This window comes from Pyrgilauda ruficollis, unplaced genomic scaffold, assembly GCF_017590135.1.
Source record: "Pyrgilauda ruficollis isolate IOZ18807 unplaced genomic scaffold, ASM1759013v1 scaffold2, whole genome shotgun sequence".
In the NCBI taxonomy this organism is placed as follows: Eukaryota; Metazoa; Chordata; class Aves; order Passeriformes; family Passeridae; genus Pyrgilauda; species Pyrgilauda ruficollis.
Window position 1 is genome coordinate 25888887 of NW_024519206.1, and position 12695 is coordinate 25901581.

Here is a 12695-nt window from a genome sequence, read left to right on the forward strand (position 1 = left end):
GCTAACAAGGTTTCCTCAACCACAGCCACTAAATGACTGCACCATCCAGGCTGAGGAGGGTGACAGCATGTTGCTAGGAGAAGGGACCCTTGCCTCCACAGCCACCTCAGCCTTACCCATCCCAGTTTTCACTTCAGCTGTACATGATGCTACAGTGTATCAGTAAATATCCCACTCACATGAGATTTCAGTGCCTTGGAGGGGAACAGTTTGAAACTGGATGCAGCTATTTTACTGTAGTGCAAGTGCTGAACACAGCTACATTGGAAAAGTAGTGTATAGAAGGATCCCGCAGTCAAAGCAAAAATTATATGAAATTGCTTCAATCGAGAAAAAGAGTGAAGAAGTCTGAATTATAGAACAGCACATGGGAAGTAGCCAGCATTTACTTTGAGCTCAAAATTGATAAATAAAAAAATAAGCAGAAGAAAAAGCTCTTTTCTGCTACAACTGAAAAGTGGTGTTTATAAAACAAAGAAAAACTACTATCCAAACCCTGCAAAACTCTTAAACCAAAGTCTGCAGAGTTGAAGTGTTACAAAAGACTTTAAAGTTGGGACAGACCTTCCCTATTAGTCCCTGTACTCCATATCTGGCAGATCCATGTGCATATGCCCAACTGGAACAGGGCAACAGTGAGTTCAGGAAGGAATGGGATTTGTTTTGGTTTTAGGCCCAGGCTTAAGCATTTTCCCCAAAGACTAGGTCTCTTCTGTGACTTGTTTTGTATCCAGTATTACTACACCTACCTCCTGCTCAGAACAAGAAGCTGTATGGAGGGCAGCCACTAACCACAGTCTAGAGATGATGTGGACTTGATATTTCATCACAAATTTCAGACACTACACTTTCCAGCAAATCCTTATGTCTTTCAGCTTACTGACCACTGATGCAATCACATTAGGGTGCTAGAAATTCTTCTTTTGGGAACAGAATTATTCATTCTGGTTTTTAATCTGAAAAGTTTTCAAGCAAATTGTCTGATTTTTCAGATATTTGCTAGAGCAGCCAGGGGGTTAAATATATCACAGCATATTGTTGAAGATTATAGATGAGGTTAAAAAAAAATCCCAAATAACAAAATCACCTACAATTTGGCTACAAAAGTAATATTCAAACTTGTGAACAAATAGCAGAGCACAGAACATTTTGCTGATGGGCTACAGAGTGCCTGGCCATTCACACAGTGTGTTTCCAAGTGCATTAATGGCCAATGACTCATATGCCTCTAACAATACTATTCCAGGTAAAGGACTGCTGTGGTTAGTACAGAAGTACTCTATTGTTAGAATCTGGGGAGAAAATAGCTCAGATATGCATGAACAGAAGTCTGAGAATATGTATTTTTTCCCAAGATACATTCAAGGTTACTAGTTTTTTTGTCCAAAGAACAGCATCCTCACAGTTTTAGCAAGAGAAACCTGCTTTTAAATATATCTGTGAAAACATGTATTTGTGTAGATTTTATATCTATATATGCATGTAGGCATGCATATTTTCTCTTTTTCTTTTTTCTGTCTCTATTAAAATTGTATTGACATTTTCCCTCCAACTCGTCTAAACTGCCTAGGTCAAGCCAGTAAGCTCTCCCAACAACTGGCAAATAATCGACCCTTGGCATTCTTGGAGGCATATTTGGTTAACTGGCTCCTCTCAGCAAGTCACGAGCTCACAGAATATTAGGATTTTTGTGGGACCATGGAAAGTAGAATGAAGTAACAGTAGAAATGAGCTTGGCAGAAAAAAGTCAAAGTGTGTGTTGTTCAGAACTGAGAGTTACTTATCCTAGCAAGAGATGGAAAACTTGTCTTCACTTGACTTTTTTTGTTTCAAGTTAGGGTTTCTCTTTCCAGGTTACTTCCATGGCACCATGTGTTTTTAACTTAATGGTGTGTATCACCAGGGTTTCCCTTGCTTCCAAAAATTACTGTTTGAGAAACCTCATGTTGGCTGCAAAACCACTTCAATAACATCCAATTTCTCTACAATCTTTATAAAGGTAAAAAGGGAATTTATTTTCAAGAGTGCGCCCAGCAACATATACTACAAATGTACTGGATGACAGCATTAGAAGTATCTATTATCCTCAATAAAATGACTTTATCTGCTACTTAACTCTACTGGAAATAATAACTACTGGGGGTGTAGAGTGCTTGGCAGGTGTTTGCTTCACTCTTCTCCCTTTTCTTTTAGGAATTATCTAAGGAAGAAGAAAGCTGAAGAGATCTATCTTTCAGCAGATGTTCATGGCCCAGGAACAAAGTGGGGATTTGCAGAGCATGATGATCTGCTGTTGAACAGCGATCAGAAGGATAGGTTAGATTTTGCTGTTTCATTTCCAAATGATTAAGATACTTAACAAAAACCCAGGAGTTACTGCTGCAGTTCTCCTATGAAAACCTTGCAGGGGAAAGGCCATGTATTTTTTGGAAGTGCTAAGGATCCTGCTGGGACAACAGTGATATTTCTGAATTTCAGCTACAGAGAGATCCTGCTATGATAATCCTGTGCTGAAACACAAAAAGCAGAGATCTGAATATAGCTATCTCATGGCTTAATCTTCAGCATCCTCCCAGTGAATCACCTGCTGGATTGGAGGCTTTCTGATGCTAAGTGTATATGAAAGTGTTTAATCTCTTCTCAAAAGGCCATAAGAGACTGTACACTCCCTTCTCATTTTTTTGTAAGTCAATTTTTTCAACTTACTGTGACTAACCATGTGTGTCTTACCACATGTTCAAACAACAATCTTAATAGAAGTTTGCTCTGGAGTCTTTATCATGGGCTGAGGCCAGTTAATTATCTTTAAATGGGCAATTTAATGCTTTCAGCTTCTGTGTAGAGCACATTCAAGTTCTTCTTGTACAATCTGCAGATTCATGACATTTGTTCCAGGATTGTCTTAAGGAAAGAAAACAATCATAGGAAAGGCAAAAAAAGCATATACATACTTTAGTATTAACACCTACCTGATCATGCTACTCTTACAAATAGATTGCCACGTAACAGGCAAATCATGATGCCTCAGAGCAGTACTCCTTTCAGTTTGAGTTCCGTGTCAACCTGGATGGATCACGGCCCTTTTAGAGCCTTGGTAATGCTCCATAACAAGTGGATTCAGTTGGAGCACCAGGCAGGTGACAAGGGCTCCTGAACCCCCTGAGGTAGCACCAGGCAGAGAGGTGGGTTGAAAGAGAGGAGATGGGGATGTGTGACAAAGCTAACAGAAGACACACTCAGAATCTGGGACCTCTACTATTTTTAGCAGGACATTCAGAGGAATTATCTGAAAGACTGACTGTCACAAGGTTTAGCATCACTAGCTAAACCTCGGATCCTCCACTCATTTTACTTCATCTTCTAGTCCTTGACATTACAATAGCCCTGGTTTTACAGTTTGTGTTGCTCTGGGGAACAGGAACATTTATCCTGAAGGATAAATGCTGATTTCAAGAGAGCTTCTTCCACTCCCTGTGGTCTGCTGATATTTGCTATTTGGACTGTGCTAGGCACTGTACATACCTAAAAAAGGATCCCAATTGAATGGCTTACAAGCATGCTTCATTAAATCACACTGTGTTAGGTCACAGAATCACAGAGTATGATGAGTTGTTGGAAGAGATCCACACGGATCATGGAGTCCAGCTCCTGGTCCTGCACAGGACTATCTCCAAACGTCCCAACCATGTGCCTGAGGGCACTGTCCCAATGCTTCTTGAACCACTTCCCTGGGGAGCCTGTTCCAGTGCCTGATCACACTTCAGGTGAAAAACCTTTTTCTAATTTCCAACTGAGACCTCTTCTGAACTCAGCTTCATGCCATTCCCTCTGGTCCTGTCACTCGCCACCACAGAGAAGAGATCAGTGTCTGTCCCTCCTCTTATCCTCATGAGGAAGTTGCAGACTGCAATGAGATCTCCCCTCAGTCTCCTCTTCTTCAGGCTGAACAGACCAAGTGACCTCTGCTGCCCCCCATATGGCTTCACCTCAAGGCCCTTCACCATCTTTGTTGCCCTCCTTTGGATGCTTTCTAACAGCTTAATATTTTTTTTAATATTGTGGTGCCCCACACTAAACACAGGACTTGAGGTGAGGCTGCCCCAGTGCAGAGCAGAGTGGGACAATCCCCTCCCTTGCCCGGCTGCCAATGCTGTGCCTGATGCACGCCAGGACAGGGTTGGCCATACTGAATTTAGTCTTGGTGGCCTCATGCGTCATAATCCTCTAAATGGTTTTGTTTCCACTGCCTCTCTCACAAATGATATTTTCCCCTTTTGTTTCAGGGAATACAGGAAGTCTACCATAAAGCATACACAACTCTCAAGGGCATGTGGAAACGTGACCTCCTAAATGGGCTTCCATCTGTGAAAAACAATCTATTTCAGTGAAGATAATGTTCTTTGAGGCATGGTTGCGTGTTTTATTTGTTTCCAAAGAATCACGAATTATTTCTGGCCCTGTATAAATATGACATCAAAGCAATTAATCTCATGACCTATAGAATTCACTCCAAGGCATGATAGGAAGCAACCGTCTCAACTGAGGATGAGAAGATTGCATTGATTTTTAAAAAAAAATAATTATTTTTTAGCTTCAACTGTACTCTTATGAGTTGAATGAATTTATAGTCCCTAAGGCTCTTGATCCTATAAATCATGAACTAACAACAATTTAAGATAAAATAAACAGTCTATCTTCCTCTTGGAGATCAGCCAAAAGAAGAATATTTGCTACAAATCCTGCTCCTTCCCTTGAATTTGAGTCATTCGGATTAGGCTGTGAGAGGAATAAAATATACAACCCTCACTACTGGTAGCCAGACAAACTACACATTACTTTTTCTACTTTCACTCCATGAGTACATTGATGAAGGAAAAACATGTATCATGCCTCACTATCCAGTCTGTACTGAAATTCACAGGGGAATATTGACCATCTGTCTCTGCAGTGGGCTTCATAGGTGTTTGTATGCCTGACACAGAGGTTACAAATAACCTCCCTACATTAAGGAAAATTGCCTCCTTGTTTCTAAGGAAGGAGGCATTGCAGGGATACTTCTCTCTGTGAAGAATGCACTTTTCCCCAATTAATCTGAAGGTCTCAAATATTGATCTTTGTCAGTTCTTACTCTTAGATATTGTAACTTTCTAATTTGTTCTGTATTTACAGAGAAAAACAAACAGTAATCTGTATCCTCACAAAATGAGGGGTTTAAAGGGAAATTTTGGATACAACTTCTAATTAATCTGCTGAATTTACACTATGTCCCTATTACATTATCTGGAGAAACGTGCATCCCTGAAGGGAAAAGAACCATAGGGAGTTTTATTGTATAGAATGAGCAATGACTCAAAGGATTGGGAAAATAATCTTCTCATATCAATCAAGTATTCATATGAAGGTACATGAATTACTGATATAAGTGCTTTCAAAAAGCATGTTTAAACACCATAATAAAACTATATGGCAATGTAAGACTAAACCAAAGGACAGGCAATACTAGAGGAAGGGGTGCAGAATGAACTCGTTGCATACATAAAGGTGATCAAAGACTGGGAGATTAAAATTCAAGTTTCACGTGCTATTCCTGCAAAGACATTGTTTTGAGATGAACAAGAAGTCTGGAAATTCAGGCAGAAATCAAAATACTAATTTCAGAATGTGAGAACTGCTGCTTGAGATTTTGTCAAAGGCTGAACTTGTTCCAGATCATCTGTGTGATAAGGCTGAAACCAGTTTCAGGGAAAGAGGAAATCCTGAAAATTTGTAACTTGGAGATGCTTTCAGATGCCTCCTGGTAAAAGCAGTCAAGACAGCACTACAACCAAGAATCCTGCCAATGAAAACAGTATTCCTCAGCTCAACTTACAGACCAAAGTGACAATATAAAGCCAGACTAGGAAGTCTGAGCTGTACCTTGCCGACGTCGACTGTTGAGTTTCCTAAAGCAGGTGCCCTCCACAAGTCGATTGAGACGTTGCTGCTTGATCAGTTCTAAGATCTCTGGCTGAATCTTCTCCTTTAGTTCCCTTGGGAGAGAAAGTAGGCACTTGTAAAATTCAATCAAAGACCATCCTCCTTCTTTTGAAACAGAGTCTCACAAGATGTTTCTGCAAGGTGTTTGAAAAGGACATCAGTCACAGACAAGCCCAGGTCAGAATCTAGTTTGCCCGAGAAAAAAAACCCCTTCTTCTTTTAACAAGGAATGGGAGTTGGGATATCTTTGTTGTAGACATCTCCCTGCAACAACATCAGTGTATGACTCAGGCTAGTTGCTAGTTTTTATATTACTTTGCACATTCTAAAAATAACACTTGCTATAATGCATCAACAAGATTTTTCCACAGCGAATAAGGCTCTTTCATCATAGGAGCCCTGTGAAGCTTATTTGAGGGTCTGTCACTTTTTGTTGCATGATCCTATGCCGGCATACTTCTCTAGCAGTATTATTTAGGGCAACACAAGAAGGCTAGAACATTTTGAAGCAACAATAAAAAGCAAGGAACAATGCCAATGAGTGAAACTAATGATCAGCGTTATATTCTTGTTCTTAATTTCATATAATTTGATGACTTTATTATTTTCAGAATTTGTGGAAGACTAACTTATGACTAGGGAACACCCAAGGATCCAACTTCACCTTTGCCCAGGAGTGCAGAGACCTACAATACATCTAGAAATAATCTTATATATCCTTCAGAAAATCCATTTTCTCCATCTTACTTTGATAAGGGTTCAACATGTCAAGAACTAGGCAGAAAACATATGCACATAATATTTAAAGTTTCATTTCATACACCATCACATGGATTCACAGATGTCTGAATTCATCAGTTATACCCTCACTTAGATTCATTAAGAATACATAAAAGACAGGTTTAAACATCAACTCGACAGCAAGCCTAGTAAGATTAAAAAGAAATAACTGAATGTGTAGAGAATTTATAAAATATGAAGTTTGTCAGAACCATAATTTTGCATTGCTGTGCAAATTGGGTAATACCAAAAATCTTTCTGTCTGGCAGTATGTTCCAGCAATCATCATCAAAAGGAAGCTAAGCTGTGGTATCCCATAGAGACAACAAAAAAATTTTCTCTTCTTCAAAACTTAGGAAGCCCATTCTCTGCTGATTTCCACACTCATTTGGATCCTATGCCTTTGATCTGCCAGACCCCCACTGAAATCACCGCCAATCCTTTGCTACAAAGATCAGGCCTTTAAAATAAAATGCCCTCTTTCCCCTAGGTGGTGACGAAATGATTGGATGCATAACCTGCTGCATATTTACAAGCTGTGAAAATCTAGCTGGTCAAAAACCCAAGGAAGCATTGTAACTATAGAAACAGGCCATCTTTTGGAAATGTGTTATTAGTCCTTTAGGACTTGAATTTTCAAGCACTGTTGTTTTTTCACTGGGATCTAAGATATAAATATGTTGAATGGTTAAATACTGTGATTAAAATAATTTTGTGCTTGAATAAATGTCTTGCCTTTACTGAGCTTGTGAGCCTCTCTATTCCTCAGGTAAAACCTGACAGCAGGGGCTGAGGATAACAGTGTTAAAACACAAGTGTGGATTACTCAGCAGTTCAGGCTGCTGACTAAATCTCCAGCTGGACTAATTTCAAACATTCAAGACTGGTATAAACATCAGTTTGATAGTTAGGTAGTTTAACTGAGAAACTAGATGGTTATCATTAAGTAGGCACTAAAGATATCATAACATTGTATTTGAAAGACACTACCAAAAAACCAAAAATGAATGGGTCACCCAGCACATTAACATCTGAATCTTTGGTCATAACATTCTGTCTTCTGGCCTCTAATGCCCCACCTGCCCTTTACAAACCAGAGGAAGAGAAGGACTTTTTAGCCAATCCAAAATGAAACAGGTAATCCTCTCTAAAATACTTCAGTACCTAAGGAAGACTTTGCAGGGGAGAAGGGGAGGTAAGAAAGAAGGGATCTTTGGTTACATTCTGGAGGCCCACTGCACACATACATTTTTGCTCTCACAGTTGTGAAGCTCAGTGTGCTACTCTCTTCTGTTTGATGGTCCTTCAACTTGATCACACAGAGGTTGTGGAGACATCTCATTATTCCATGCAGAAACAGTCTCTGGTAACTCTCAACTTAGTGAAAGCTTGTAAAACCATCAAGCCCTTGCCATGGTGACTTACTTCACTTACTGTCCTCAGCAGCTCATGCCAACACATGGTTACTCTGACTTGTATGGTTCTCAGCCATTTTTCTGACATCATCACTCCAGATATTTTTTTGCAAGGTGATCCTGCTGCTCAGTGCTCCTCACTGTCAAAGTTTCTGTTGCACCATTCTGAGGTGACAGAAATGGGTCAGAACAATCAAACCAACTCTATTTCCTTTTAAAAACCATCTGAATGCAACAAAGTTCTGTTCCTCACGACCAGTGTCTAAAGACAGGAGGGTTAGGAAAAAATCTTTGTGCAACAAATACGTCCTCCTGCCTAATTTTAAAATCCATCAGTAACAATCAGCTAAGGGAAGATCATAAATGCAAATACATTTTGTGAATATTTATTTATTGTCCCTCAGATGACATTTGCTTAACAGTTTGTGCTTTGTGCAGAGAGAGAACAGACTTAAGTCTGAGGAGACAGTGACCTTAAAAACTGCCATTAGTTTCCTACTGTCTTTCTGGCCCATAAAAATGTAAAAAGTTTGGGTACTGGTGAGACAGAGGGGTGGAGGGAAACCCACATTAATATCTATGATTACTAATTTTGTTATCTCACTGGTCTTAACACTGGAGGCAATACTTACAGCAGTCACTTGTTTTTAAAACATCTGAAAATCATTAGAAATTATTTTCAAGTTTTTCATATTACACAAATGCTTCTTCAGCACCAGTTAAACTGTCTCCAGCTTTTACCTTTCCAGCTTATAGTTAAGACTCACTTGATAGTGGTTTTCTTTCCAGGATGGGGAACATTACAGGCATTTAAATTATTACAATACAATGGGAGAGTAATCCCAGAACTGGTTTCATGTGTTTTGTCCTTTTATCTTTCTGGCATCTAGCTATGCTCCCTCTCCTGATCGTGCATTCAGAGCAGTAGTGACTCTTTCTAACATTGCAGAGAAATGTGTAAGATAAAAAGCAGAAAAGCATCCAGACTCCTTCCTGTCTCCCTGTGTGTTGCTGATTTCACCGAGATGTTACTTAGTAATGATTCCCTAGTTGCCATTAACTCTCCTTTAACCAGCAAGTCTCCAATTGGATGCCAAATTTTTATCTAGCATTAACCCATCTCTGTTGCCATTTAATTTGTCAAGGAGATCCCTGGTCCTCTAGAGGTCCACAGGATTCCTAGACAATTTCTTCTTCAGCCATTCAAAATAAAAGTGAAATACTTTATAATTTCATTATGGAATGGCAGTTTGGATTATCAATGACAATCCCAAATCCCTGAATCTATTTTGAAGGACTTTTTATTTTTCCTAATCAAAAGTAGGTATTGATAAAGCTTTACTTCACATGATACAAACATGCTCATATAAAATAAACAACTACTACTTGCAAAACAAGGTTGTTGTAGTTGTGAGGATCTAAGGCAACACATTCCAGTTTACATTCAAACACAACTTCACTGAAGCTTCTCTTATCCAGCAGCTTGAATGCTTAAAACTACAGTGCTTCATACAATAAATAGAAAAAGAAAGACTTCTATCATGTTCAAGGCAGGAAAAGCCATTCCCTGATTGCCATATTCTCAAGCAGAATTAAACAAGGTCTGCTGATGTTACAGGCACCATTGTGCACAATCTCTTTTAGCATATCTGCAGGGCTTTAAAATATACAGCACAGCCACGACTGCTCTTTTCACTCACTGTCTCTTTCCCTACAATGGGGCCATGATTCTGTACTTCTATCAGCTGTGCCATCTATGCAATTTGACAGAGTTCAGTATAGGGAATCAAATCAAAGCACAAAATGAAAGGACTGTTTCTTTTCACAGTCAAGAACAAGTGATCATGGATGTAATCAAAATGCAAATGCACAGAGTTAAATCTCTGCAAATGCAGTTGTGATTGCTTAAACACCTTATCGATTTACTTAGCCTTTATAGCCTTTAGGCTTAGCCTTTATCCTGAATTTGAAATGATTCTCTGGTAACACTCCAGTTGCTTTTAACTATTTCTGTTGGCTGTTTCACTTGCTCCATGATTGGGAAGGAGAGTCTGCACTGTGGCAGCAACTAGCCAGAGTGGCACTGGAAATGAAGAGCTTGCACAGGGCATTGGGGAGTCTTTCAATGCTAGGTGATGGTGCAAGAGAATGTAAGTAATGGACCTGTATCATACTTAAACTGTTGAGTCATAGGGAAAGCAGGGAAGATGAGAAGCTTTGGTGATGAGCTTTGCAGTTCCAAGCAGCTTGGAACTGCTAAATGTTGCAGAGGATTTGCAGGGGCTTTCTGAGCAGTGTAACAATTCAAAACTAACTGGAACATTTGTAGATTTTTAATTGATGCATTACTACGAGTGACATCAGTTCTAATTGGGCATTAGGTTGTATTTTCTAACACACTGGAAACATAAAAGAAGCAGTTCACCATTGATTCACACTGGTATGGTTAAAATTTAGTTTGTAATTCTATTTTGCTTACACTTCCACTGCTGCCCTGCTGTCCCTGGAGGAATGTGTCCCCAGAGATTGTACTTAGATATTTGTGTCCTTTAGAAACAAATCCAAATTTATATCCTGCTTCTGACTCCTAGAATGCTCTGGTCCAAATCGATTTCTATACTTTTGCCTTGGAAAAGAAGAGTTAGAGTATCATGAGCAATTCCACTTGCAACAGTCAGGATTTCATGACATTTCAGCTGATGTTTCTGGAGTCCTCACCATTTTTCAGCTGATCTCAGAAGGTTCCTGCTATTCTCAGTACAACATTTGCACAGCACAGAGTCTGCATCTGTCCTGTGCCATCAGCTCAGCCACAAGCCCAGACTTGGTCCAGAGCCAAGTGCAGTCTCCACTCCTCATATAACAGAACAAAGAGTATTCTGAGAAATCATAAGGAGCTATGGAGGCAATATTAGCCTTCCATACTTTGCAAACAACGAGCAAAGGACTGGCTAGCTGCCAGAATGTTGCTGTTTACGAATAAGTAAATGAATGCTTGTCATTAACACCAATTTATAATAGTTTTATATACAAGGACAACTCTTTTGGAAAGTTAGTGTGTATTGGCTCCTCTTCCTCTGGGCTTCTCCCTGTCTTGCTCAGAGAGGCCTTGAACAGAAGACAAAGTTGTGGTGTTTGATTAGTTGGATTTCATTTTGAAAGACTACTAGCACTAAAATCAGGCTCACAATCATGCAGAGCTAGGAAATGTCAAAGCACTGTTTCATATAAATAAGCCAAGTGAAATCCTGCTGGGATTTGCCGAATCTGGTTTCACTGAACTCAAAAAAAAGTTATGATTCCCAGCAGAAGAAAACATATACTTTAAGCAGATGTCTCACTACTGACTTTGAGCACAGATCCCTGGACAGCTTTTCTCCCTGGGATTCTCCAGAAGAGCTCACAAATATCTTTCTCCCTTATTAATTCTTCCATGAAAAAATGAGTGGGGAGAGAAGACAATACTTACAGAATTGGACGAGACTGGAAATCTTCCTGGTTCATTCTTTCAGACTGGCGTATTTTCAGTATTTCTGTGTAACTGAGATTCTGAAGTTTGCTCTTGAATTGATCCAGAGAGCTAGGCTTGGTAGTGAGTGCTCTCATTATCTGTTCTTTCACTACCTGCATTACCTGCAAGTTAACACGGAAAGAAAAAGAAGCTGTGTTAACACTTTCTGTGTTTTTGTTTCAAATCTTATTCTGGGTCACACTAAGGTTTCTAGGTACAGAACATGATTAGCCTATGTGGTTTCTTAGACAATTTTTCAGCAACATAACCAGAAAATAAGCCAACTTCTGACAGGGCATCACAGCCTACATCAAAAGCTCATCTGCTCTGTGACAAAACAGGGGTTTTTTTGAGGGTGGCGGGGAGCTGCTAAATGGCCCATTGCTTCCTTTTATCCCTTACACCCAGAGGCAATGGGCACACACTGGAACATAGGAAAACACTTTAAACACCGTTTAAACCCCTTTGAACACCAGGAAACACTTTTTCACTGTGAGAGTGACCAAGCACTTGCACAGGTTGTCCAGGGAGGTGATGGATTCTCCATCCTTGGAGACACTAAAAACTGTCTAGACGTGGTCCTAGGCAACTGGCTCTGTGAGGCACTGCTTGAAGGAAGGCTTACCAAATGATTTTCAGAGGTAGCTTCCAACCTCAACCCCTCTGAGATTCCGTGAGAGCCTTTACACTGCAGGCACGTTGTGGCCATACGCAGTGAAGGAAAGAGAACTCACTAAAAGAGACCATTAGTCAGGGAAAGGGAGAGATCACTTTGCCAAGGATATTACAGGATTGCTTTAGAATAAATGTCATAAACAATGCAAACCAAAATATGGGAATGAAGGATGGCTAGGCTACAGCCATCTATTCTGCATAATAAGTATTTTTTAAGGACAAAACTGCTGAGACACAGTTAACTAAGGAGAATTGCTTGGATCTAGTTCAGATAAATACATAATGAGAGATTACTCTCTCTCTCTCCGTAATCCTAGACTCATTTCCTTGGTGATGGT

The 12695-nt window shown here is 39.8% G+C and overlaps 1 protein-coding gene across 7 annotated transcripts in view; it reads right to left on the reverse strand.

Annotated features, from left to right (window-relative positions):
- The window catches only part of ELMO1 (engulfment and cell motility 1), a 303596-nt gene that overhangs the window by 17189 nt on the left and 273712 nt on the right, over window positions 1–12695 (reverse strand). For all 7 annotated transcript variants that reach the window (XM_041466533.1, XM_041466532.1, XM_041466536.1 and 4 more), the window contains 2 exons: window positions 11641–11804; window positions 5917–6029 (listed from right to left, as the gene is read on the reverse strand). In XM_041466533.1, the coding sequence (XP_041322467.1) occupies window positions 5917–6029; window positions 11641–11804 (277 nt within the window). The remainder of the gene's footprint in view (window positions 1–5916; window positions 6030–11640; window positions 11805–12695) is intronic.